The sequence below is a fragment of the Rhinoderma darwinii genome, chromosome 3, assembly GCF_050947455.1.
Source record: "Rhinoderma darwinii isolate aRhiDar2 chromosome 3, aRhiDar2.hap1, whole genome shotgun sequence".
Lineage (NCBI taxonomy): Eukaryota > Metazoa > Chordata > Amphibia > Anura > Rhinodermatidae > Rhinoderma > Rhinoderma darwinii.
Window position 1 is genome coordinate 417848108 of NC_134689.1, and position 25692 is coordinate 417873799.

Here is a 25692-nt window from a genome sequence, read left to right on the forward strand (position 1 = left end):
TTCAACCCTATGTACGTGACAAATTTGCTTCACACCCAATTATCAAGAACAATTTGTCTCACCAGGTCAGCCCCCGGAAAGTCCATAATTACCACACCAACCGATCTCTTTCTATTTCCAAATGACATTTTAAGGTTAAGATAGTCAAGTACTCTTGGGTTGATCTTACGAGCCAAAGATTCTGGTGTGTAGAGAAGCCAGTGGGTTCCTGAGCAGTATGTCAGATAAGCTCTTTCGGGTTCTCCATTTTGAGCAACTGTTAGGTGCCTCTCAACTTCAGCCCATTTCACCGAGTCATCACTGACTTGATAAGCATCTGAAATACTCATGGGTCCAGGATATGGGGGACCAAAAGCTGGCCCTTCACCTTTAGTTGAGAAGTCTTGTAGGATTACTACTTTTCCCCTGGCTTCTCCTAAAGTTGGAAGACTGTCTGACCGTAGGAACCAGTGCTCTCCAATCTGATTAACAACCTCGGCCACGCTCTGGTAAAAGCTCTTGGTGTTCTGATACGGTTCATACTCTTCCTTCACTCTCATTAAAATGGTCTCACTTGGGTGCTCTGTTAGAAAGTTCACAGTATCGCTGAGAACCTGGAAGAAATCAGTACGCTGGTAGGACACGCCGTGGAAAATAGGCAACCGATCTTGATAATGACGGCATCGGATGTCCAAGAATCTAACTCCAGAATTGTATTGGTTTTCTAGACTCCAGCTTTGACATTCAGCAAGAGGACCTCCAAAAAAAGACATTGTGTCATGGGTTCCTGGTATGGCTAAGACCGAGAGTGGCAGGTAGTCGGGTAGATAGGACATCCAGTCTGGCCAGGTGACTGATGGTACTTCTGTACGGTCAAAAGCTGGATTCTGGTCTCCTAACACCCCAGCAACCTGTTGGCAAATTATAAGGTAACATAGTTTGTTAGGCTGAAAAAAAGACACAAGTCCATCCAGTTCAGTCTATTATGCTGCAATGTTGATCCAGAGGAAGACAGAAACCCACATAAGGCAAAAGCCAATTTTCCTCATGGACCCTTCGTTATCCTAATCATGGAATCAGAATAAATCCCTAAATTAACGACCCATCTTCAGTAATCTAGTATATAACTTATAACTTGTAATATCATTACACTCTTTTGAGCTTTTCTTTATTGAATTCACCAAAACAATTTCCTTTGGCAGAGATATCCAATCTCAGTGCTCTTACAGTAAGAGTTATAATCTCGTATATAGAGGCAGTATTATAGTTGTTAAATTCTTGTATAAAGGGGCAATATTATAGTAGTTATACTCTTGTAGATAGGGGGCAGTATTGTAGTAGTTATATTCTTGTATATAGGAGCAGTATTATAGTAGTTATATTCTTGTATATAGGGGGCAGTATTATAGTAGTTATTTTCTTGTATATAGGGGGCAGTATTGTAGTAGTTATTTTCTTGTATATAGGAGCAGTATTATAGTAGTTATATTCTTGTATATAGGGGGCAGTAGTATAGTAGTTATATTCTTGTATATAGGGGCAGTATTATAGTAGTTATACTCTTGTATATAGGGAGCAGGATTATAGTAGTTATATTCTTGTATATAGGAGCAGTATTATAGTAGTTATTTTCTTGTATATAGGGGGCAGTATTGTAGTAGTTATTTTCTTGTATATAGGGGGCAGTATTATAGTAGTTATATTCTTGTATATATATGGGCAGTATTATAGTAGTTATATTCTTGTATATAGGAGGCAGTATTGTAGTAGTTATATTCTTGTCTATAGGGGGCAGTATTATAGTAGTTTTATTATTGTATATATGGGCAGTATTATAGTAGTTATATTCTTGTATATAGGGGCAGTATTATAGTAGTTATATTCTTGTATATAGGAGCACTATTATAGTAGTTATATTCTTGTATATAGGGGCAGTATTATAGTAGTTATATTCTTGTATATAGGGGGCAGTATTGTAGTAGTTATTTTCTTGTATATAGGGGGCAGTATTATAGTAGTTATATTCTTGTATATATATGGGCAGTATTATAGTAGTTATATTCTTGTATATAGGAGGCAGTATTGTAGTAGTTATATTCTTGTCTATAGGGGGCAGTATTATAGTAGTTTAATTATTGTATATATGGGCAGTATTATAATAGTTATATTCTTGTATATAGGGGCAGTATTATAGTAGTTATATTCTTGTATATAGGAGCAGTATTATAGTAGTTATATTCCTGTATATAGGGGCAGTATTATAGTAGTTATATTCTTGTATATAGGAGCAGTATTATAGTAGTTATATTCTTGTATATAGGGAGCAGTATTATAGTAGTTATATTCTTGTATATAGGGGGCAGTATTATAGTAGTTATATTCTTGTATATAGGAGGCAGTATTATAGTAGTTATATTCTTGTATATAGGGGCAGTATTATAGTTGTTAAATTCTTGTATAAAGGGGCAGTATTATAGTAGTTATACTCTTGTATATAGGGGCAGTATTATAGTAGTTATATTCTTGTATATAAGAGCAGTATTATAGTAGTTATATTCTTGTATATAGGGGGCAGTATTATAGTAGTTATATTCTTGTATATAGGGAGCAGTATTATAGTAGTTATATTCTTGTATATAGGGGCAGTATTATAGTAGTTATATTCTTGTATATAGGAGCAGTATTATAGTGGTTATATTCTTGTATATAGGGGCAGTATTATAGTAGTTATATTCTTGTCCATAGGAGAGGATAGACGTGTGCTTGTGAGCTCCCTGTTAGGACTATGCATGGCTTCTGACCCAGGTGGAGGGGAGGGGTCCTGGGCTGATGATCCTGGGAAAGCCCAGAGTCTGGAGTTTGGCCTGCAGCATGGAGATGGTGGAGGTGATGATCTGGAAATGGTGGCTGGTGAGTCAACTGAATCTCATGATGTTGGTGAATTGTGCACAAAAATGACAAAGAAAAATATCTTTAAAATGGAAATGCAAGTTCGCAAATTGAGAACTGAAATTAACCAAAAGACTGATCCAAAGGCAAAGCTGATGAAATGTGAGCGTCTGGATGTTTGCACACGTGAGCTGGTGATATTGAAGGAGAGATTGCAGAAAGAATCATGCACAGTCCCAAAAATAAAGAACTGGGCAATTGAGAACAAAAGGGAGACCAGAGCCCAAACTGTGAAGAGAAAAAATATCATTGCAAAAAAAGACACTGACTATAATATTGTGGCACAGGGAAACCCTGGAAGATATGAGTGTGCAGTGGCTGGAGGATCACATCTCTCATCATGTGTGGGGTCTGTGCAATCAGCCAACACAAATGCTGCTAAAGCTGCAGAGAAATGTGTGCCAGCTGACAAGGGGTTAACTGCAGTAGACTCTATGTGCAGTACTGATGAAGTGAATGTGAGTGGCACTCCTGGGAGTGAGCAAGAAAGTGCCGCATATACTGACATTGTAAGTGAGACCTCGCTCAGCGCGGTGATTGACAGTCTGATATCTGATGAACCAGCGGCACAGGCTGAGGCGGACATTGCAGACCCTGTTCTGGAGGTTCAGCCGTCCACAGTGTCAGTGAATGGAGTGCAGGTTACACAGCGATCAGGAGCAGACACAGGAGGATCTGCAGTACAATCAGCTGAGGAGAGGTCCAGTCCTGACCCACCTGCTGACAGACCTCAGTACAGGAGACTGTTCTCCAGCGTCACAAGACCGACTAACCCCACACCTCAGAGGAGGAACGCTGTCAGAATCAGGTACTCCGGACCAGAGGAAAACCTCCCCTCCAGACTCCACATTGGGAAAGTTTTATTGAAGGAGTTTATGAAGTTTAAAGCTTCTGAGGTGTTCGCTCTGATCCACGTTCCTTCCAGCAGGAATTATGACATCAGTTTCAAGCTGCAATATAGTCTAGACTTGTTCTGGAGTATTTATAACGATACAAAGGAGCACGCGATGTGGGAGCATCTACATGTCATCCAGCTGACTAAACCCCAGGTAGTCACCGCCACCGTCCTGTTCCAGTCTGAGGTGGTGGCTCTGGCAGATTTGCAGCACTGGTTGAGCAGATATTGTGAGGTGAAGAGACTGCCAACAAAGATCTATGATGAGGAGGAGATCTGGAATGGAGGATATTCTGTCAAGATCCAGCTGGTTCAGGAGAATGGAGTGACCAGACATCTGCCGCACTCCTTCTACCTGGGCTCGGAGAGAGGCGTATGTTACTACCCTGGTCAACCGCGACTGTGCCATAGATGTGGGGGCAGACACCTGGCATTCAACTGTTCCCGTATTAAGTGCTCACTATGTGGTCAGTTTGGGCATGTGAAGGACGATTGTACAGGACCTGTCATATGTAACCTGTGCTTGGGACCTGGACATACATTCCGGGAGTGTCCGCATGCAGAACATAATAAAGAGGAGACCTTTAAAGAAGCCATGGAGGAAGAGCAGGAGGATTTCTCCATATGTGTAGATACGACCCCAGAACCTGGAAGTCCCAGCGAGGATGTGAGCCAAAGTACCAGAGACCCTGCTTCAGAGACGAATGTCCCATCTGTGGATGCTGCACAAGTGTCACCAGCCACTGAAAATAAAGGTCATGTTAAAAGTAAAATATCCAGTCACTCTGTCACCAAAACATCTAAACATCTGCCCAACACCAGTAAGGAACCAGCTGATCCAGCCGCAGCGACCAGTAAGGAACCAGCTGATCCAGCCGCAGCGGCCAGTAAAAAAACAGCTGGGCCAGCCGCAGCGACCAGTAAAAAACCAGCTGATCCAGCCGCAGCGACCAGTATCGATGAGGAGGGATTTCAGACGGTTAAAAGGAGAAGTAAAACAGATGATTCTTCTAGGAAAAAAATCACTGCTGCAAAGAAATCACCGGAGTCTCCAGTGCTGGCGATAACTGGGGGACGTTACTGTGCGCTGGGGGAAGATGACCAGGAAGAAGAAGCAGAGATGGAGCAAGTCGCCTCACACATCCCAGATGACGAACCTCAGGATGAAGATGCTGACCCCCCAATGTCCACCAAAAGATGGGGTGTTACAGGACATAGTAGTGGAAGAAGGAAAAAAAGTAGGAAAGACATGTAACCAGGATGAGGCTGAAAATCACCTCCTATTAATGTGAACAGCGTGAAGAATAGGAGCAGGCGGCAGGCGATATTCCAGCGTCCGTCTGACGACAAAACCAATGTCCTCTTTATACAAGAGACTTATCTACAGAGTAATGTCCCTGCTGTGTCCCTGCAGTCACCACATCTAGTGGGACAGTGAAACTCTCAGCTGCTGTATGGAGACTTCTACCCCGAACTCCGTTTATATCATAGAGGTTTACTATATGCCATAAATGTGGTGACCGTGTACCATCTGTGGTGTGTGCGATGCTGCCCGGTCACCAATAAAGAACTCTCCTGTAATACTGTCTAGAATAATATCATGAAAAATAGTTGAAACAATCTATACTGGAGCAATATTCATATATTATGGTTTGTTTAATGATTGTGATGTTATTAAGAGACAAATGTTTATTTTCTTTATCTGTTATGAGTGTATTGCAAAGGTATTGTAATAATTTGTTGCAAGTTTTCAAATAAAAAAGATAATTATAGTAGTTATACTCTTGTATATAGGGGCAGTATTATAGTAGTTATATTCTTGTATATAAGAGCAGTATTATAGTAGTTATATTCTTGTATATAGGGGGCAGTATTATAGTAGTTATATTCTTGTATATAGGGAGCAGTATTATAGTAGTTATATTCTTGTATATAGGGGCAGTATTATAGTAGTTATATTCTTGTATATAGGAGCAGTATTATAGTGGTTATATTCTTGTATATAGGGGCAGTATTATAGTAGTTATATTCTTGTCCATAGGAGAGGATAGACGTGTGCTTGTGAGCTCCCTGTTAGGACTATGCATGGCTTCTGACCCAGGTGGAGGGGAGGGGTCCTGGGCTGATGATCCTGGGAAAGCCCAGAGTCTGGAGTTTGACCTGCAGCATGGAGATGGTGGAGGTGATGATCTGGAAATGGTGGCTGGTGAGTCAACTGAATCTCATAATGTTGGTGAATTGTGCACAAAAATGACAAAGAAAAATATCTTTAAGATGGAAATGCAAGTTCGCAAGTTGAGAACTGAAATTAACCAAGATACTTATCAAAAGGCAAAGCTGATGAAATGTGAGTGTCTGGATGTTTGCACACGTGAGCTGGTGATATTGAAGGAGAGATTGCAGAAAGAATCACGCACAGTACCCAAAATAAAGAACTGGGCAATTGAGAACAAAAGGGAGACCAGAGCCCAAACTGTGAAGAGAAAAAATATCATTGCAAAAAAAGACACTGACTATAAGACTGTGTATAATATTGTGGAGCAGGGAAACCCTGGAAGATATGAGTGTGCAGTGGCTGGAGGATCACATCTCTCATCATGTGTGGGGTCTGTGCAATCAGCCAACACAAATGCTGCTAAAGCTGCAGAGAAATGTGTGCCAGCTGACGAGGGGTTAACTGCAGTAGACTCTATGTGCAGTACTGATGAAGTGAATGCGAGTGGCACTCCTGGGAGTGAGCAAGAAAGTGCCACATATACTGACATTGTAAGTGAGACCTCGCTCAGCGCGGTGATTGACAGTCTATCTGATGAACCAGCAGCACAGGCTGAGGCGGACATTGCAGACCCTGTTCTGGAGGTTCAGCCGCCCGCAGTGTCAGTGAATGGAGTGCAGGTTACACAGCGATCAGGAGCAGACACAGGAGGATCTGCAGTACAATCAGCTGAGGAGAGGTCCAGTCCTGACCCACCTGCTGACAGACCTCAGTACAGGAGACTGTTCTCCAGCATCACAAGACCGACTAACCCCGCACCTCAGAGGAGGAACGCGGTCAGAATCAGGTACTCGGGACCAGAGGAAAACCTCCCCTCCAGACTCCACATTGGAAAAGTTTTGTTGAAGGAGTTTATGAAGTTTAAAGCTTCTGAGGTGTTCGCTCTGATCCACGTTCCCTCCAGCAGGAATTATGACATCAGTTTCAAGCTGCAATATAGTCTAGACTTGTTCTGGAGTATTTATAACGATACAAAGGAGCACGCGATGTGGGAGCATCTACATGTCATCCAGCTGACTAAACCCCAGGTAGTCACCGCCACCGTCCTGTTCCAGTCTGAGGTGGTGGCTCTGGCAGATTTGCAGCACTGGTTGAGCAGATATTGTGAGGTGAAGAGACTGCCAACAAAGATCTATGATGAGGAGGAGATCTGGAATGGAGGATATTCTGTCAAGATCCAGCTGGTTCAGGAGAATGGAGTGACCAGACATCTGCCGCACTCCTTCTACCTGGGCTCGGAGAGAGGCGTATGTTACTACCCTGGTCAACCGCGACTGTGCCATAGATGTGGGGGCAGACACCTGGCATTCAACTGTTCCCGTATTAAGTGCTCACTATGTGGTCAGTTTGGGCATGTGAAGGATGATTGTACAGGACCTGTCATCTGTAACCTGTGCTTAGGACCTGGACATACATTCCGGGAGTGTCCGCATGCAGAACATAATAAAGAGGAGACCTTTAAAGAAGCCATGGAGGAAGAGCAGGAGGATGTCTCCATATGTGTAGATACGACCCCAGAACCTGGAAGTCCCAGCGAGGATGTGAGCCAAAGTACCAGAGACCCTGCTCCAGAGACGAATGTCCCATCTGTGGATGCTGCACAAGTGACACCAGCCACTGAAAAGAGAGGTCATGCTAAAGGTAAAATATCCAGTCACTCTGTCACCAAACATCTGCCCAACACCAGTAAGGAACCAGCTGATCCAGCCGCAGCGACCAGTAAGGAACCAGCTGGGCCAGCCGCAGCGACCAGTAAAAAACCAGCTGATCCAGCCGCAGCGACCAGTAAAAAACCAGCAGATCCAGCCGCAGCGACCAGTAAAAAACCAGCTGATCCAGCCGCAGCGACCAGTATCGATGAGGAGGGATTTCTGGAAACATCCTTCTGCTAATTTGCAACCACAGGGCAGTCCAAGATCTGAAGAAGCCTCCAGACACTTGTACCGTGTCTTCTAGAAGACCAACACTGAAAACACAACCTGTTCCATGCTCAAACACACAAGCTGGGGGCTATAAATGTGAGCGTACAATGATATTACCCACTTAACCCGTTTCCACCATGAGCCATGGTATGATGCTTCTCTGTCAAATCATCAAAAGAGATGTCTACCCTGTTCTGGAATGTCGTCAGCCAAAAAGTTCCCAATGGGTCCCCGCTTAGCTTCTTCCTCTTTGGGGATCTGAGTAGTATGATCTGATCACCTTCGGGGTCCCTGATCTCGACCTCATCTATGACCCAAACTGTGTCTCACAACCAAGACCGTTTACTCTCTATTGACATCCTACAGTTCCTATAAGAGATGCGCGAGTGGTATTCCCATAATCCCTATCAAAATCTAATTATATGTGTGTGGCATCTATTTAACTTTGGAGATCTCCTCCCTCTTTCCCAAGGTGAGACCAATCAAGTTTCATTCTCAGAACCTGTTACAGTAAAGGCAATGCCTATCCAATCTTCTGAGATTGTAGAGTCCTTGGAAGAACCTTAACACCCTCTTAAAAATCTCACACCATTCTGACACTTTTTATAAAATCTAAAATTTATTTTGCTTTTGCAGCAGCTGCCTAGCATTGAGTGGTATTTCTTAGCTTGCTGCTAACCAGTATACCCATCTGTCTCCTGTACTCCAGCTACAAAGATCCACAATAGATATTTGTGCCTAAAACAAAATAATCTTCCAAAGAAATCTCTCCAAGGAATCTCTGCAACACTAAGGGCAAAAATACAGTGTTCCGAGAAGTTCACATTCACCACTGCAACGATCTGGGCTGCGTGTTATGTAGTTTAATCCCATTTTTGGACATTACGTGTAGGTGGGGTATGAAGGAGATGGAGCCAAGAAGGCGAAAGTCGATAGAAGGAGCAGCCAAAGAAGGGAAGGTGAGCAAAGGCAGAGGGTGAAGTTGAGTGAAACTTTTATGTGACGTAAGAAGGAAGATGCTCGGGTGTCATGCAACACTATGGCGCAGCGCCATCCTATGGCGTCTTCTGTTGTCACCTCTTACTGATTTTACAATGACGTAGATTGTTTTTACTACTTTCCTCCATTTTAGTCCCTTTTGGGCCAAAAATGTGTCCCCTAGTAGGTAAAAAAGGGTCTTGATCTAGATTTTAAGCTTCAATTCAAATAATTCTTAGAATCCAAACACAGTTCTGCTGAGAATCAGGAGAAAATTCTGATAAAAAAATAACTTATTTGGTTTCTTATTGAAATAGAAAAAGAAATGGAAAAACCAATACATGTTCCAAGTACAGGGATAAATTTAGAAAGTTAATCAGATGCTGCACACCTGGCAGGAATCCCATAGAGAGTGACAGCCACCGGGTCCTGTAAATGCCACTATTAATAGATCATAAACATCTAACGGTGGTTGGAAATCAACTCAAGATGCCACATGTCTCGGTTAGCAGATACTTTAAGTCCCAGCAATGTCACAACCTGCGATCAGCTCATTTTTGAGGGACATTCTAATAAAAAGGGACTATAAACAGTGGAGAACCTCATAAAGTATTTTGGTGGGGCTACGAGGATGAAGATAAACATTGATTGTGCATGCAGTTACTGCACTGAAGTTAGGTTTGAAGTGTCATAGAAGAATATTATTTTTGTAATGATTTTCCGCTCTGCTGAATGTAGGGGAGTCCTAGGACTTAGTTCTAGGTTTCATGTAGCAAGTTATTTCCCTAAAAACAGGATATTCCATCAATTTTAAAGGTGGAGTAATGCGAGATGTGCTTTTGTTTTATGAGTTTTCATGAGTTCAAATGAGTTTAGTTATTTTTCATGTCATGGACCCTACAATTTTAGCTGCCCATGCACTTATGAAAGCTGTCAACTAAATGCTCGTCCGGATGACAGCTATTCTTCCCGATTCCCCCATACACATGCATGCCCAGTCTGGCAGACTGTGCATCCGTTTTCAATGTGGAGATTGGGATAAGCTGCTGACAGACAGTCTGGCAGCAGCCTATTTACTGGGGTAGCAAAGTATCGGTCATGTTAAAATCCAACATGCCGATCCTTCTTTTCCCCAACATCTGCCATTGGGAAGGGTCAGGACACCTACATACACAATAAATTTAGCGGATTCGGCTGACTTTCATCTAATGTGTTTGGGCGCCTTTAGGAAACGGCAGTGGTCAAAGCTCAAGGACCTCCAACGATGCCACTTCCTACATGTTACTGAGACATAGCAAACATTGTATTTATTTTTAATTAACCATAGGAAGACAATTTCGACTCAACTGAAAAAGTATTTTTATTTAATGGGGTCTTCACTTTTTGATAGAAGGGTCCCCTGACGATAAGTTGATCACAGGGTGTCCCCCAGCGATTACCTATAATCTGTGGAGAAATATGACAATAAGTGTTCAATTCCTCTGCAGCTCCACCCCAGGTGAAATAAAGCATTACACTGTTCCTTTTGAAATCAATCCACAGACATGCCGGATGTTCCAGAGAGGAAGACGCTCTTTGTAGCCACTCTAGAAGAGGGTCGTAATTTAGCCCCCCCCCCCCCTTTTAGTAATTGAATATTTGAAAATAGATGAAAGAGACCGGGAAGTTTCAACAATGTGACTTCCATAACTGAATAGATAAGAAGTATTTCACAGAAAATGGTCCTCATGGGATGTGTAGTACAGTAGAAACCTAAGTTGTCATGCTGAATCACAAACTAATTTTGTCTATCTAGTCTACCACACAAGGCCATTTAATCAGTGTATGTGGGGGAAAGGAAGCTGGAAAACCTGGAGGAAACCCAAAGAGAACATATGGACTCCATGCAGATGTTGCCCCTTGTCAAATTTGAACAGCAGTACTACAAGGTAACAGTGCCAGACATAAGCCCCTCACCCCACCACCCATGGCATCTTGTAGACTTAATTGTTATACATGTTTGCTAACCAATGTTCTTTGAATAATTTTAGGACTGCACACCTCTCCTATGTCCTGGTCTGGTGAGTCCACTTTTTATAGGAAAAGCTTTGGTAGCATAGCGAGACTTTAGTGTTTACTTTAGTGACATTTGGTGTCACCCTTTTGAGCATGATGGGTAGTACAGGTGACTGGATAGAAAAATAGGCAATTTACCTGAGCCGCACTTCCATTACAGTATTATATGGTAACCTGCACGGATGATTAAGTGTTCACTTCGAGGACCAGACTTTTGACTATGTAGAGGTGGTTAGAAAATAATTATTATACTTTATGTTTGTGATAGGGGGTCATTTGATTCAAATGGTGAGTTACATTAAAGGGCTTGTCTAATTGAAAAAAACAACATCTTTATATACCCTATTAGGCAATTGTCCGTTAATAGAAGGGATCCCCTTTTCAGAATCCTCATCTCTCTTCCAGACTGGTGAGCAGTTATAAAGAGTGTTTCGCTCTGGAGGACCAGTTCTTTATTACTCTGACATCCCATGGAGGTGGCGCTGCAGGGAAATTGAACACTTACTGTCAGGTTTCCCTGACCGATAACAGTTGATTGCTTGGGTCCCAGGAGGGGGATACTTTGTGATTAGCTTATTTTAAGAAGTAGGGATTGTCCAAAGTGGGAAAACCACTTTAAGTGATTTGACAGCCCCGAGTAACTGTTAAATTCTCTCAGCCTAACTTGTAGATGGCTCACTGATTTTTTTTCTCAACATATAAAAAAAATAATTCAATAAATAGGTTGAATCTGATGAACTAGCATAGTAGTCTACCTCATCATGTGGTCAACTTCAGTAGATAGTGAACTCTTAAAATGATACAACAAATTTTATAAATGTGTTAATCATCATACTCTCTTTCTGGAAGTGTCATCATTAGTGTCCTCCAGGACATCTTCGTTTATATGTCGGCTGAATGCTTTGGTTGATAGTGGTTTGTATTTTTTGCTTACAAGAAACCATTGCTCGGGTGTTGAGTTGAGGCTTCACGAGGATGATGTAGACTTTGGGTGTGAAGATGCAGAAAAAAAGGCCAGCACTGGAGGACAAAATTGCAAAAATTTCTGTTGCTACTGCCAATTTTCCCACTGTGCTAAGGTAAGCTGGGACAAAACTTATCCAAACAATGAGGAACACCAACATGCTGAACGTTATATGAGTAGTCTCATTAAAAGTGCCGGGTAGTTTTCTGGCCAAGAATGCAACCGCTAAACAGATGGTAGACAGAAGACCAAGGTAACCTAGCATAAACCAGAAAGCAAGACCATAGTTGCATCGGATAACAATTTTTCCAAACTGAGTCTTGACATCATGTTCTGAAAATGGTGGGTCCACTGAGAACCAGCAGCAACAAAGGGCAAACTGAACAGAAGTACATAAGATGGCAAAGAAGATAGGCCACCGTGATCCCTTAGGTACTTTAAGGCAACCACCTGGCTGGTTGGCCCGGAAGGCTAAGACAACAATAATAGTTTTGGCTAAAAGGCAGGATATACATAAGGTAAAAAGGACACCAAAGGTAGCAAGTCGAATAAGGCAGGTTTGGTTTCCTGGTGGAGCAAGAAGAAGGAGTGGGCAAAGAAAAGAGAAAGTGAGGGCAACAAGCAGGATGAAACTAAGAGTGCAATTATTAGCACGGACCAAAGGAGTCTCTCTGTTCTTGATGAAAAGAAAAAGTACAAGGGCTGGCAAAAAGGAGCCAAAGATGGATGTGCTTCCAAGAGACATTCCTAGAGGTTCAGACAAGGACAGCAATTCCACCTCACGGGGAAGACATTGATCATGCGCAGAATTTGGCCACTCTTCATCTGGGCATAGGAAACAATCTATAGCATCTGGAAAAAAAATGTTCAGATTATAATTCTGTAGGTAGATATGTAAATATACCAAGGCAAACGTAAAGATTTAGCTATAAAGTGTCTTTTTCAGGTACTCTACCATGAATAATTAAACATCATTTATGGTTTGTACTTACTGGTTTTGTTGGAAATTTCTCCAACTGCGCATCGAAAGCAATCAAAGCAGCAGTGGGGTTGGCCAATATGTGGGGCCTTCCAAAATCCTGGAGGACATTTCTTGGAACATACAGAAATGGGTATCTAAAGGTACAAATGTAAATTTTGGTCATTGTCAATTTTTTGAAAAAGGATTTCCTTTATTGTCAGAGCTATATAGAACAAGCAGGGCATCTCTTACCTGGTCTAACTGTCCTCCCCATTGAATTGCACTAAGGTTGATAAACAGGTCTTGTCCTAACAGAGCACCACTTTCGTAGCTTCCTACTCTCATCCAGTTTGCACCTCCTGGTAGTTTCTCTTGCCAGTTTATTATGTCATAATTAGCAGGTGCATTTCCAAGGGAGTCAAAATATAAGTCATCCTCAATATTTCCTTTGAGCCTCACTCTCCGAAGATAGTAGAAAAACTGTTCGAACAAGACAAGGTTCAAGGGGTTGTCGAGTTTAGAAAAAACATTTTTATATACCCTATTTGGGAATTCTGAGTTAATAAAGGGGGTCCTCTATTTTGGATCCTCATCTCTTGTTCAGAGTAGAGGGTGGTTTACAAAGAGTGTCTCTCACTCTGGAGGACCTGTCCTCTCCAGCATAAAACAAATAACCCATTGGTATGAATGGTCCCTATGTAATGCTTCATTTCCCCTGTAGTGGTGCTACAGGGAAATTGAAGACTTACTATCAGATTTCCTTACAGATTACAGCTGATTGCTGAGGTTCCAGCAGGAGAACACTTTATGATATGATTATTGTCAAGGGATCCTTCTAACAAGCAGGGATTGTCCAAAGTGGACAACCCCGTTAATGGGTAAGTATAGAGTTAACTTTATCTATATTTTTCACTAATTTGTATGTTGTTCCTACACCTACCTGCCAAGGTTTAAAATTGTGCATTTCTATGCAATGGCTTCCATCCAAGGTTCTTTCGATTATTCTACATGCCGCCATATCTTTAAGGGTTTTGGCTACCATAATCACAGCCTTATAGACATTGTATGTAACTCGAAGATCCCCTATGTCTGAAAATATATGTAGAGAAGCAGGGTCTTCCAGTCCTGTACATAAAGACTTTGTTGAAGATTGAGATGGTGAAGGAGCTGATAGGAAAGTGGAAGTAGATATGCTACTGACTGAAGAAGGGACAGAGAAGGATGAATTGACAGCTGTAGGTTGAGATTGTGATGCATTTTTTATTTCTATCACCCATTGACAACTGAATGCTTCCTCCCAGAATGCCTTAAAAAATGGATGAATATTATATTGACTTGGATGTAAGCCGAAAACAAACTCCCTGAAGCCAGGAGCAGCCCCATTACGAAGAACAAGTCCAAGAGTCCCTCTTAGGAATATTGAAAGCTGGGAACTTACTAGTCTTGGGGATGTAGACCATGCATCAGTGGTTAGCCAGATTCTATCTCTAGTATCCCCATTATTGGCAAGCTCCAACAAAACAGGGTTTAGATAGGCTTCGAGTGAGAAGACCACTACCACATTGGCTGTTGACTGTCTGATAACTGCTGTTACTCGGCTCACATCTTTTTGGGAGGTTTCAGAAGGAAGATTCTCCCAGAAAGCTAGGCAGGCTCTTGATGCCACCATTTCTTCGAGAAAAGTTTGAACCAATGGAGAGGAACTACTTTCTTGGGACAGGATGCCCACCCAAGACCAGGCAAACTCTTGAAGAAGTCTAGCAATACCTTTTGCCTGTGAAGACCGTGTAGGGGCAACACTGAGAGTTGAAGGGAAGAAGAACCTATTACTGAGCTTGGCAGGAGGTGTGAAATAACTGATCTGCGAGGAAAGAAGGGAAAAAAATATTAGAACATTTGGCTATAAAGATCTTGAACATAACCATTTAATTAACATGTACAATATGGAATGCTATCAGACACAGTAGTGTACAGGTTATTGGTGGCAGACATTGAGACTCACTGTAAACTGAAGCTTCATTTGCATACTATCCACAAGACTTTTTCTTGTTTATTTGACTATCTTGAACCATCAGGGCTTAGGAACTTCTAAATGTTGGACTACTGGTCTATCTTTATTAACTAATCATGCCCTTAGCTTTCTACTGGTAGAAAATCAGATTATTGAGAAGATATAGTACCCGGAGATATCAATGTTGACTCTTTGATGAGAAGAAACCTATCTACTGTTTCTCTGGTGAAGTTACTTCTGGATTTACCAGGGTTGTGAGGCTGGTCTTTTGGTGGTCAGTGACCTTTCCACTCATGTTATTATATTAATATGCAGAGGTCTCAACACGGTAGTACATAGTATGTGGTGTGACCCCTAACTCCATAGTTACTTCCTAATCTTTATCTCCTCACCTGTGGGTAGTTGTAGAGTCCCAAAATATTTGCTACACTCTCAGATGCTTCTCCACCTGCATCTCCGAGTATCGCGGCCAATCGTGATGGTGGACCTAGACATTGATAATTCAGTGGTCTTCCAGGACCTCCAGAAAGGAGCCATGATGCTCCCCCGAGCGCTCCTTTTGACTCACTGCATGAGTCCATTACTGCTGCCCCCAGTGTCAAATTTGGCAACACCCCAGGAATTCGGTTCACTTCCTCCACTGCAAAGAGAAAGGCGAGAATCCAACGGAAGGAACGAAAGCTGAACCTGGTGTGGAATAAGTATAAGGACACCTCAATATATAGACATATATTACAGACCTGCATGCCATAACTATACTGTACAACAAGGTCAATGACATTAAAATCTGTCAAAAGCTTCCAATCAGCTGAAAGCAGAGGTTTCAATTTCATCACTTGTGGTGACAGGACAATGATACACTGATACTTGGGGTACAGGATAGTGACACACTGACACTTGGGGTACAGGATAGTGACACACTGACACTTGGGGTACAGGATAGTGACACACTGACACTTGGGGTACAGGATAGTGACACACTGACACTTGGGGTACAGAATAGTGACACACTGACACTTGGGGTACAGGATAATGACACACTGACACTTGGGGTACAGGATGACACACTGACACTTGGGGTTCTGGACAATGATACACTGATACTTGGGGTACAGGATAATGACACTGACACTTGGGGTACAGGATAATGACACACTGACACTTGGGGTACAGGATGATACACTGACACTTGGGGTTCTGGACAATGATACACTGATACTTGGGGTACAGGATAATGACACTGACACTTGGGGTACAGGATAATGACACACTGACACTTGGGGTACAGGATAATGACACTGACACTTGGGGTACAGGATAATGATACACTGACACTTGGGGTACAGGATAATGACACACTGGCACTTGGGTACAGGATGATACACTGACACTTGGGTTTCTTTATAATGATACACTGACACTTTGGGTACAGGATAATGATACACTGACACATGGGGTACAGGATTATGATACACTGACACTTGGGGTACAGGATAATGATACACTGACACTTTGTCATACAGGATGATGACACACTGACACTTGGGGTACAAGACAATGACACACTGATACTTGAGGTACAGGATAATGATACACTGACACATGGGGTGCCAGATAAGATACACTGACACTTGGGGTACAGGATAATGATAACCTGACACTTGGGTATAGGACAATGATACACTGACACTTGGGTATAGGACAATGATACACTGACACTTGGGTATAGGACAATGATACACTGACACTTGGGTATAGGATAATGATACACTGACACTTGGGTATAGGACAATGATACACTGACACTTGGGTATAGGATAATGATACACTGACACTTGGGTATAGGACAATGATACACTGACACTTGGTTATAGGACAATTATACACTGATATTTGGGGTACAGGATAATGACTGACACACTGACAATGTAACAAGACAATGACATATTGACATGGGGTGACAAGAGAAAGTCCTGTCTACTCATTCATCTAGCGCAGGGACTAGGATTCTCACCGCTGGCAGGAATAAGATCTCGGCGGCTTGGTGAAATTCTCCGGTTGTGTCCCTGGACTGAGATGCAGGGGGAATATTCCACCCAGTAGAACATCTCCCTCTTGGATGTATCCGGCCACCGCTTGTTGTTGTAGGACACACTCTGACTTCAAGGGCAGAGGTTCTGAAAGAACCAGACACAGAATTACAGCAGGAATCTTCATTGTCTTATATATATAACGAGATGGCTCAGTCCACTGTGTCTGCGAGAGTAGAGGCAACGAGAATCGATGGAGAATCTGAAACACAACGCTATCTCCGAATTAAGGATCTTGAGTTGATGTCCACACTCAGACAATGCTGGGTCCAACCATATGATCTTGAAAGCCAGGCTCATGAGCAGCAATCATAGCAATCATGTGGCTGACAGACCTATATATATGTATATATATATATATATATATCTGCGTGATCTGAGATTATCAACCCCAGAGGAGTCTTAGGGGCACCAGGGATCTATGTTAATTGGGAGATAAGTAGAGGCAGAGATAAACACATAGAGATACGATTATCTCAGTATTCTCAGCTCTCTTAAAGGATAAGTAGTCCTATATTGGTATACAGTCCCTGGCCAAAAGTTTTGAGACTGCCACAAATTTGGGTTTTCACAAAGTTTGCTGATTTACGTTTTTATAGTCGCAATTTGCATTAACTCTATATTGTTATGAAGAGTGTTCAGATGAATTTCAAAGAATTGCAAAGTTATTCCTTGCCATGAAAATGAATTTAATAACAAAAACCCAATTTCCACTGCATTTCAGCCCTGCCACAAAATGACCTGCTACGTCATTGTAGTGATCTTCTCGTTAGCTCAGGAGAAAGTGTTATCAAGGACAAGACAGCTGATATCACTCTGTCATGCTGATTGAATTATAAGAGCGGACTGGTTGCTTTTAAAGGGGTAATGTGCTTGAAATCATAGTCTTCTTCTGTTAACCATGGTTACCTCCAAGGAAACACGTGCAGTCATTACTGCTTTGCAGCAAAAAGGCTTTACCGGTAATGACATTGCTGCTTGTAGGATTGCCCCTAAATCAACCATTTATCGCATCAACAAGAAACTCAAGGCGAGAGGTTCAATTGCTGTGAAGAGGCCTTCAGGGTGCCCAAGAAAGTCCATCAAGGACCAACTCCTAAAGGGGATTCAGCTATGGGATTGGTTCAACACCAGTTTGCTCAGGAATGGCAGCAGGCAGGTGTCAGTGCATCTGCACGCACAGCGAGGTGAAGGATTTTGGAGGCTGTCCTGGTGTCAAGAAGGGCAGCAAAGAAGCCACTTCTCTCCAAGAAAAACATCAAGGCAAACTGACATTCTGCAGGAAGTATGGAGATTGAACTGCAGACAACTGGGGTAAAGTTATTTTCTCTGATGAAGCCCACTTTATACTGTTTGGGACATCTGAAAGAATCATTGTCCGGAGAAGAATAGGTGAGCGCTACCGTGAGTCCTGTGTCATGCAAACAGTAAAGCATCCCAAGACCATTCATGTGTGGGGTTGTTTTTCATCCAAGGGAGTGGGCTCACTCACAATTTTGTCTAAGAACACTTCCATGAATAAAGAATGGGATCTAAACATCCTACAAGAGCAACTTCTCCCAACCATCCAGGAGCAATTTGGTGATGAACAAGGCTTTTTCCAGCATGGTAGACCATGTCACAAGGCAAAAGTTGAAAATTTGGGTTCATGGCCAGGAAACTCCCCAGATCTCAATCCCATTGAGAACCTGTGGTCAATCCTCAAAAAGGGGGTGGACAAATAAAAACACAGAAATTGTGATCAACTCCAAGCACTGATTAGCAAAGAATGTGTTGCCATCAGTCAGGATCTGGCCCAGAAGCTGATATTCAACATGCCAGGGCGAATTGCAGAAGTCTTGAAAAAGGAGAATCAACACTGTAAATATTGAGTCTTTTCATAAACTTGATGTATTTGTCAAAAAAAATTTAAAAGCTTCGGAAATTCCTCTAATTGCACTTCAGTATACCACAGAAACATCCGACTAAAAGATCAAAACTTTTGGCCAGGACTGTAGATCAGGAGCGATCAATATCAGTCACACATACAGTGAAGGAAATAAGTATTTGATCCCTTGCTGATTTTGTACGTTTACCCACTGTCAAAGACATGAACAGTCTAGAATTTTTAGGCTAGGTTAATTTTACCAGTGAGAGATAGATTATATAAAAAAAAAAAAAAAGAAAATCACATAGTCATAATTTTATATATGTATTTGCATTGTGCACAGAGAAATAAGTATTTGATCCCTTTGGCAAACAAGACTTAATACTTGGTGGAAAAACCCTTGTTGGCAAGCACAGCAGTCAGACATTTTTTGTAGTTGATAATGAGGTTTGCACACATGTTAGATGGAATTTTGGCCGACTCCTCTTTGCAGATCATCTGTAAATCATTAAGGTTTCGAGGCTATCGCTTGGCAACTCGGATCTTCAGCTTCCTCCATAAGTTTTTGTTGCCTTGGCTGTATGTTTCGGGTCATTGTCGTGCTGGAAGACCCAGCCACGAGCCATTTTTAATGTCCTGGTGGAGGGAAGGAGGTTGTCACTCAGGATTTGATGGTACATGGCTCCATCCATTCTCCCATTGATGCGGTGAAGTAGTCCTGTGCCCTTAGCAGAGAAACACCCCCAAAACATAATGTTTCCACCTCCATGCTTGATAGTGGGGACGGTGTTCTTTGGGTCATAGGCAGCATTTCTCTTCCTCCAAACACGGCGAGTTGAGTTAATGCCAAAGAGCTCAATTTTAGTCTCATCTGACCACAGCACCTTCTCCCAATCACTCTCAGAATCATCCAGATGTTCATTTGCAAACTTCAGACGGGCCTGTACATGTGCCTTCTTGAGCAGGGGGACCTTGCGGGCACTGCAGGATTTTAATCCATTACGGCGTAATGTGTTACCAATGGTTTTCTTGGTGACTGTGGTCTCAGCTGCCTTGAGATCATTAACAAGTTCCCCCCGTGTAGTTTTCGGCTGAGCTCTCACCTTCCTCAGGATCAAGGATACCCCACGAAGTGAGATTTTGCATGGAGCCCCAGATCGATGTCGATTGACAGTCATTTTGTATGTCTTCCATTTTCTTACTATTGCACCAACAGTTGTCTCCTTCTCACCCAGCGTCTTACTTATGGTTTTGTAGCCCATTCCAGCCTTGTGCAGGTCTATGATCTTGTCCCTGACATCCTTAGAAAGCTCTTTGGTCTTGCCCATGTTGTAGAGGTTAGAGTCAGACTGATTAATTGATCTGTGGACAGGAGTCTTTTATACAGGTGACCATGTAAGAGCTGTCTATAATGCAGGCACCAAGTTGATTTGGAGCGTGTAACTGGTCTGGAGGAGGCTGAACTCTTAATGGTTGGTAGGGGGTCACATACTTATTTCTCTGTGCACAATGCAAATAAATATATATAATTTTGACTATGTGATTTTCTGTGTTTTTTTTTAAATATATATAATCTATCTCTCACTGGTAAAATTAACCTAGCCTAAAAATTCTAGACTGTTCATGTCTTTGACAGTGGGCAAACTTACAAAATCAGCAAGGGATCAAATACTTATTTCCTTCACTGTATGGTATCAATATTTCTCAGCACTGGAGACAAAAAGATGTCATAACGGTACAGATTTTTCTATACTTTTCAACCCAATGAAGAACAATATTGCCTAAAATGGCTGATAATAGGGAACGGTAGACTGTATTTAACTGTGCAGCAAATAGATTATTATGTGACTGTATTCTACTAATGGAAAGAGCAGGGTGTCTGTGACTATATTCACACTATGGAATTCACTACACCCCTTTCTGTCTCATATGCCTTAGACTCTGTTCACATCTAGTTTTTCCAGACAGGTCGGAGGCATACGCCAGGAGTGTTCCCTGACTTATGTCTCCACATATGCCACTGTATGACATACATCGGACATTGACTTCTATTATAAAAATAAACACTCTTGTAGCACACGCTGGGTGCATGGGGGGCTATAGGCACATTCGAGTATACATCAGGGAATACTCCCGATGTTTGCTTTTGAGGTGCTTGAAAAATGAGATGTGAACAGAGCTTTACTCTAACCCTGTGTGTAGATGGCACATATAGTGAGCAATTGCTTATAATACCGTTACTTAAAGGGAATGTCCATCCTTCAATACCATTTTGTTATTTTTAATCTTAACAGTCCAACATTCCATGCTGATTAATTTCTTAATCCATTTTTATATGGGTAACAGCTAAATTTTTCTGATACAGAGCTCCACATGCCCTGCATAGTCATAAAGTTATAAGATAAGTCTTATTATGGTATTCAGAAAGCTCCCCCTAGTGGTGGCTTCAGGCAACCCAAATGTTATCATATAACTAAGTCAATGCAAGGGAATTTGGAGCTCTGTATGAGAAACATGAAGCTCCGATCATTATAAAGATACACTATATGTCCAGCATGACTGTGCGCACAGATAGCTCCATAAAGACATAGTGTGCTAAGTTTGGTGTGGAGGAACTCAAGTGGCGGCATAGAGCCCTGATCTCAACCCCATCCAAAACCTTTAAGATGAATTGCAACGCTGATTGTGAGCCAGACCTCCCCCAACATCAGCGTCTGACCTTACAAATGAACACAAATTCCCACAGATACACTCCAAAATCTTGTAAAAAGCTTTCTTTGAAGAGTGAAGGCTGTTATAGCCTCAAAATAGGGTCAAACTCTTTATTAACTCCCATAGTTTTGGATTGGGATGTCCAATAAGCTCATATAGGTGTGATGGTCAGGGGTCCACATACTTTTGGCCAAGTGTGAATTGAATCAGCACAGAATATTGTACCCAAAAATTACATTGATGGATGATAAGTACGTTCTTGGGTCTTTGGCTTTGAAATAACATATTTATGGTTCATATAAGTTCATATTTCCTACTCACTGAGATATTCTGCCTCGACTGGGGATTCGGCTCAATCTTCCACATGAGCGCAGGAGCGCCTTCTACTAAGAGTGATCATTTTTTCAAATCATTGGAAGTACATCAAAGGTATATGTGGTAAATGTGAGTTACTGTCCTATCTAGCTAGTCATGTGATCAGGTTCCTCACTTGTTAGCCATGTGATCAGGTTCCTCATTAGCTAGTTATGTAGTCAGGTACCTAATTAGCTAGTCACGTGATCATGTTCCTCACAAGCTAGTCATGTGATCAGCTTCCTCACTGGCTAGTCATGTGATCAGCTTCCTCACTAGCTAGTCATGTGATCAGCTTCCTCACTGGCTAGTCATGTGATCACCTTTAAATTCCCATATTAGGGAGTGCTGATTTGATAAAGGGGGTTCCTTATTTGTAAACTTTGTCAGTAAGCTGGAACCGGAAATAGGGGAGGACACTACTTCTGTGATGGGGATCCCCTTTGTTTGTATAAGAAGAGCTGTAGATGAGATGATCGCCGTAGAGGAAACAATTGCGGTTGAACAGTAACCATTATTTATTCAACAAGATTGCAGTATTTACCTTGTGGTATAAGTTCTCTTGACGTGGTATAAAAATAGTGAACAGATGATGTCACTAGCTGATCCTTTCAGGGGTAGGGGACAGTGTAGTGGACGGGACCTGCTGATCCACCAAGGTTGGGTTACACCCTAAGTGACTGTCTGCTTCCTCCTGTTCTACAGTGCTGTTATGGGTCACAGGGAAGCTCCTTTCTACAACAGCCTGCTCCACCTTCGTGTAACCTTCTGGGTTTGCACCAGTAACTTAGGTGGAATGTGCCCTACATCTCTGTGGGTCCTTGTTGTTGCTACTCCACTACCTTTTCATGTAATAGCCTCACCGTTACAGAGAATGGTCCCGGACCACTAGGTGATATACGTAGTGCAGCAAAAATACTTATTAAAAAAGGGGTTCCATCTCTTTAAGGATCTCTTCACTTTACTTGCAGTGTTGATACAGCAGGAATAGTAACAGTAGTAACAATGTAGTAACTTGTTTGTAGGATACAATGTTAAACAGTTGAACTTCTCTGGAGGTATTATAGTACGTACTACCACTTGTAATCTTTCTAAGGACTTCTGTGGCTTGATTGTCCCACTATCCTCCACTTTCTAGCCCAGGTCTCAGTCCAGTTACTACACATGACACTTTCCTTTACAGGCCTCATTCCACTTTCTTTACAGGACACCTACTAGGCATCAGAGTAGCCCCCAATAAGCACTGTTTACAAATGTCCTTCCTGGGACGGACTCATAACATCCAAGACAGACCCTACAATGGCTCCCAAACAGAGGAGGTAGCAGGAGCAGAGACAGAGAAGGAGAAAGTTACAGAGATGCTGCTGCAGCTTCTAGTAAGTGTTCTATCTCCCACCAGAGCTACATTTACAACTACAATGCTCAGTACTGCTGCATGCTTCCCTCCATGTTGCTGCTATTTTTGAAGATGTGCTACAAAGAGATAGTAGAGCAGTATGTTCTCTTCTTTATGTGTGCTGTGTATGGCTGACATGATAGCAGTCCACCCACTAGCTCGTGGGAAAACTGGGAATTAGAGAGAGAGCCCGCAGGGGGGAAAACTGCTAAAAAATGCAGGATACAAGTCATATAATAGCCAGAAACAGTTTTATATATTATGTACACACATATGACAGCTTATTCTGAAAAGACCTCTAAAAGGTTAGGTACTGTACGCATTAAGACTTCAGGTCTCTGCTAAAAGTTTAACAGCGGCTCCTCAGATCCACTGTGCACCTCTCTGCTTTCCGTCACTACACTTCACAGCTCCCCACCAGTCTTATGGTGGCCAAAGTCAGGGCCCAACTGCACTCACAGTATATTAAGTATCCCAGGACACAGGGCCAAACTACAAGCTTTTAGCAGACACAGGGTCCCACAGGACTACACGCGGTCTTGTCGCATACTCCCCAAATGCCACCAATTCTCCCCCCTTATATATGTTTTCCTTCTCCCATTGACTCACCTTTTCACTCTCCAGCGATTCTTCCTGCCAACAGCTGCCATTTCCGGCGCTATTCCAACCGGTGCTTCCTAATGACGTCTGTCATGGCAGCCTATTAAGAGGGGACTTGGACCACACCACTCTGCCTACTGATTAAGGTACATCCTTTTGTGACTTCTTGATCCTGACTCTGACCTTGGCTATGTTACTGGATTCCTGGTACTCATCTCCCTCCTGATCTACCCCTCCTCATCCTCCCTCCCTCTGCATGACCCCTCTATCCTCTCCTCATCCTGTCAACTTTCTTCCATCAAATCCCTATCACATCCTCATCCTGCCTCCTTCTCCTTTCAATCACACCTCTATCTCCTCCTCACCCTGCCTCGCTCCCCTCTCCATCACATCTCTCTCCCCTCCTCATCCTGCCACCTTCTCCTTTACATCACATCTCTATCCCCTCCTCATCCTACCTCCCTTCCCTCCTCGTGACATCTCTATCCGTTCTTCAACCTGCCTCCCTCAATCACATCTCTATCCCCCTCCTCATCCTGCCTCCCTCCCCTCTCCATCATATCTACTCTTCATTCTGCCTCCCTCCCCTCTCCATCATATCTCCTCCTCATTCTGCCTCCCTCCCCTCTCCATCATATCTCTATCCTCTCCTCATCCTGCCTCCCTTCCTTCTCCATCATATCTCCATCCCCTCCTCATCCTGCCTCCCTTCCTTCTCCATCATATCTCTGTCCCCTCCTCATCCTGCCTCCCCTCTCCATAATATCTCTATCCCCTCCTCATCCTGCCTCCCTTCCTTCTCCATCATATCTATGTCCCCTCCTCATCCTGCCTCCCCTCTCCATCACATCTCTATCCCCTCCTCATCCTGCCTCCCTTCCTTCTCCATCATATCTCTGTCCCCTCCTCGTCCTGCCTCCCTCCCCTCTCCATCATATCTCTATCCTCTCTCTATCCACTCCTCATCCTGCCTACCACCCCCTCCATCACATCTCTATCCCCTTCCTCATCCTGCCTCCCTTCCCTCTCCATCATATCTCTATCCCCTCCTCATCCTGCCTCCCTCCCCTCTCCATCATATCTCTATCCTCTCCTCATCCTGCCTCCCTTCCTTCTCCATCATATCTCCATCCCCTCCTCATCCTGCCTCCCTTCCTTCTCCATCATATCTCTGTCCCCTCCTCATCCTGCCTCCCCTCTCCATAATATCTCTATCCCCTCCTCATCCTGCCTCCCTTCCTTCTCCATCATATCTATGTCCCCTCCTCATCCTGCCTCCCCTCTCCATCATATCTCTATCCCCTCCTCATCCTGCCTCCCTTCCTTCTCCATCATATCTCTGTCCCCTCCTCATCCTGCCTCCCTCCCCTATCCATCATATCTCTATCCCCTCTCTATCCACTCCTCATCCTGCCTACCACCCTCTCCATCACATCTCTATCCCCTCCTCCTCCTGCCTCCCTCCCCTCTCCATCATATCTCTATCCCCTCTCTATCAACTCATCCTGCCACCCCTCTCCATAATATCTCTATCCCCTCCTCATCCTGCCTCCCTTCCTTCTCCATCATATCTATGTCCCCTCCTCATCCTGCCTCCCCTCTCCATCATATCTCTATCCCCTCCTCATCCTGCCTCCCTTCCTTCTCCATCATATCTCTGTCCCCTCCTCATCCTGCCTCCCTC

At 43.0% G+C, this 25692-nt stretch overlaps 2 protein-coding genes across 3 annotated transcripts; both read right to left on the minus strand.

Moving 5' to 3' along the window:
* LOC142750273 (1-phosphatidylinositol phosphodiesterase-like) lies at positions 1-884 on the minus strand. Its single transcript, XM_075859245.1, has one exon. The coding sequence runs from the start codon at positions 813-815 to the stop codon at positions 30-32; it is 786 nt and encodes a 261-aa protein (XP_075715360.1). The 5' UTR covers positions 816-884; the 3' UTR covers positions 1-29.
* LOC142750272 (extracellular calcium-sensing receptor-like) lies at positions 816-24462 on the minus strand. Of its 2 annotated transcripts, XM_075859244.1 has the most exons (8): positions 24018-24462; positions 17004-17166; positions 15382-15629; positions 13919-14839; positions 13231-13458; positions 13010-13133; positions 11889-12869; positions 816-890 (listed from the first exon to the last, which is right to left on the minus strand). In XM_075859244.1, the coding sequence occupies exons 2-7, from the start codon at positions 17095-17097 to the stop codon at positions 11911-11913; spliced, it is 2574 nt and encodes an 857-aa protein (XP_075715359.1). In that variant the 5' UTR covers positions 17098-17166; positions 24018-24462; the 3' UTR covers positions 816-890; positions 11889-11910. The 2 variants fall into 2 exon arrangements, with proteins under 2 accessions (XP_075715359.1, XP_075715358.1); XM_075859243.1 differs by lacking the exon at positions 816-890 and having other exon boundaries at positions 10284-12869.
* Positions 24463-25692: the final 1230 nt, after the last annotated feature.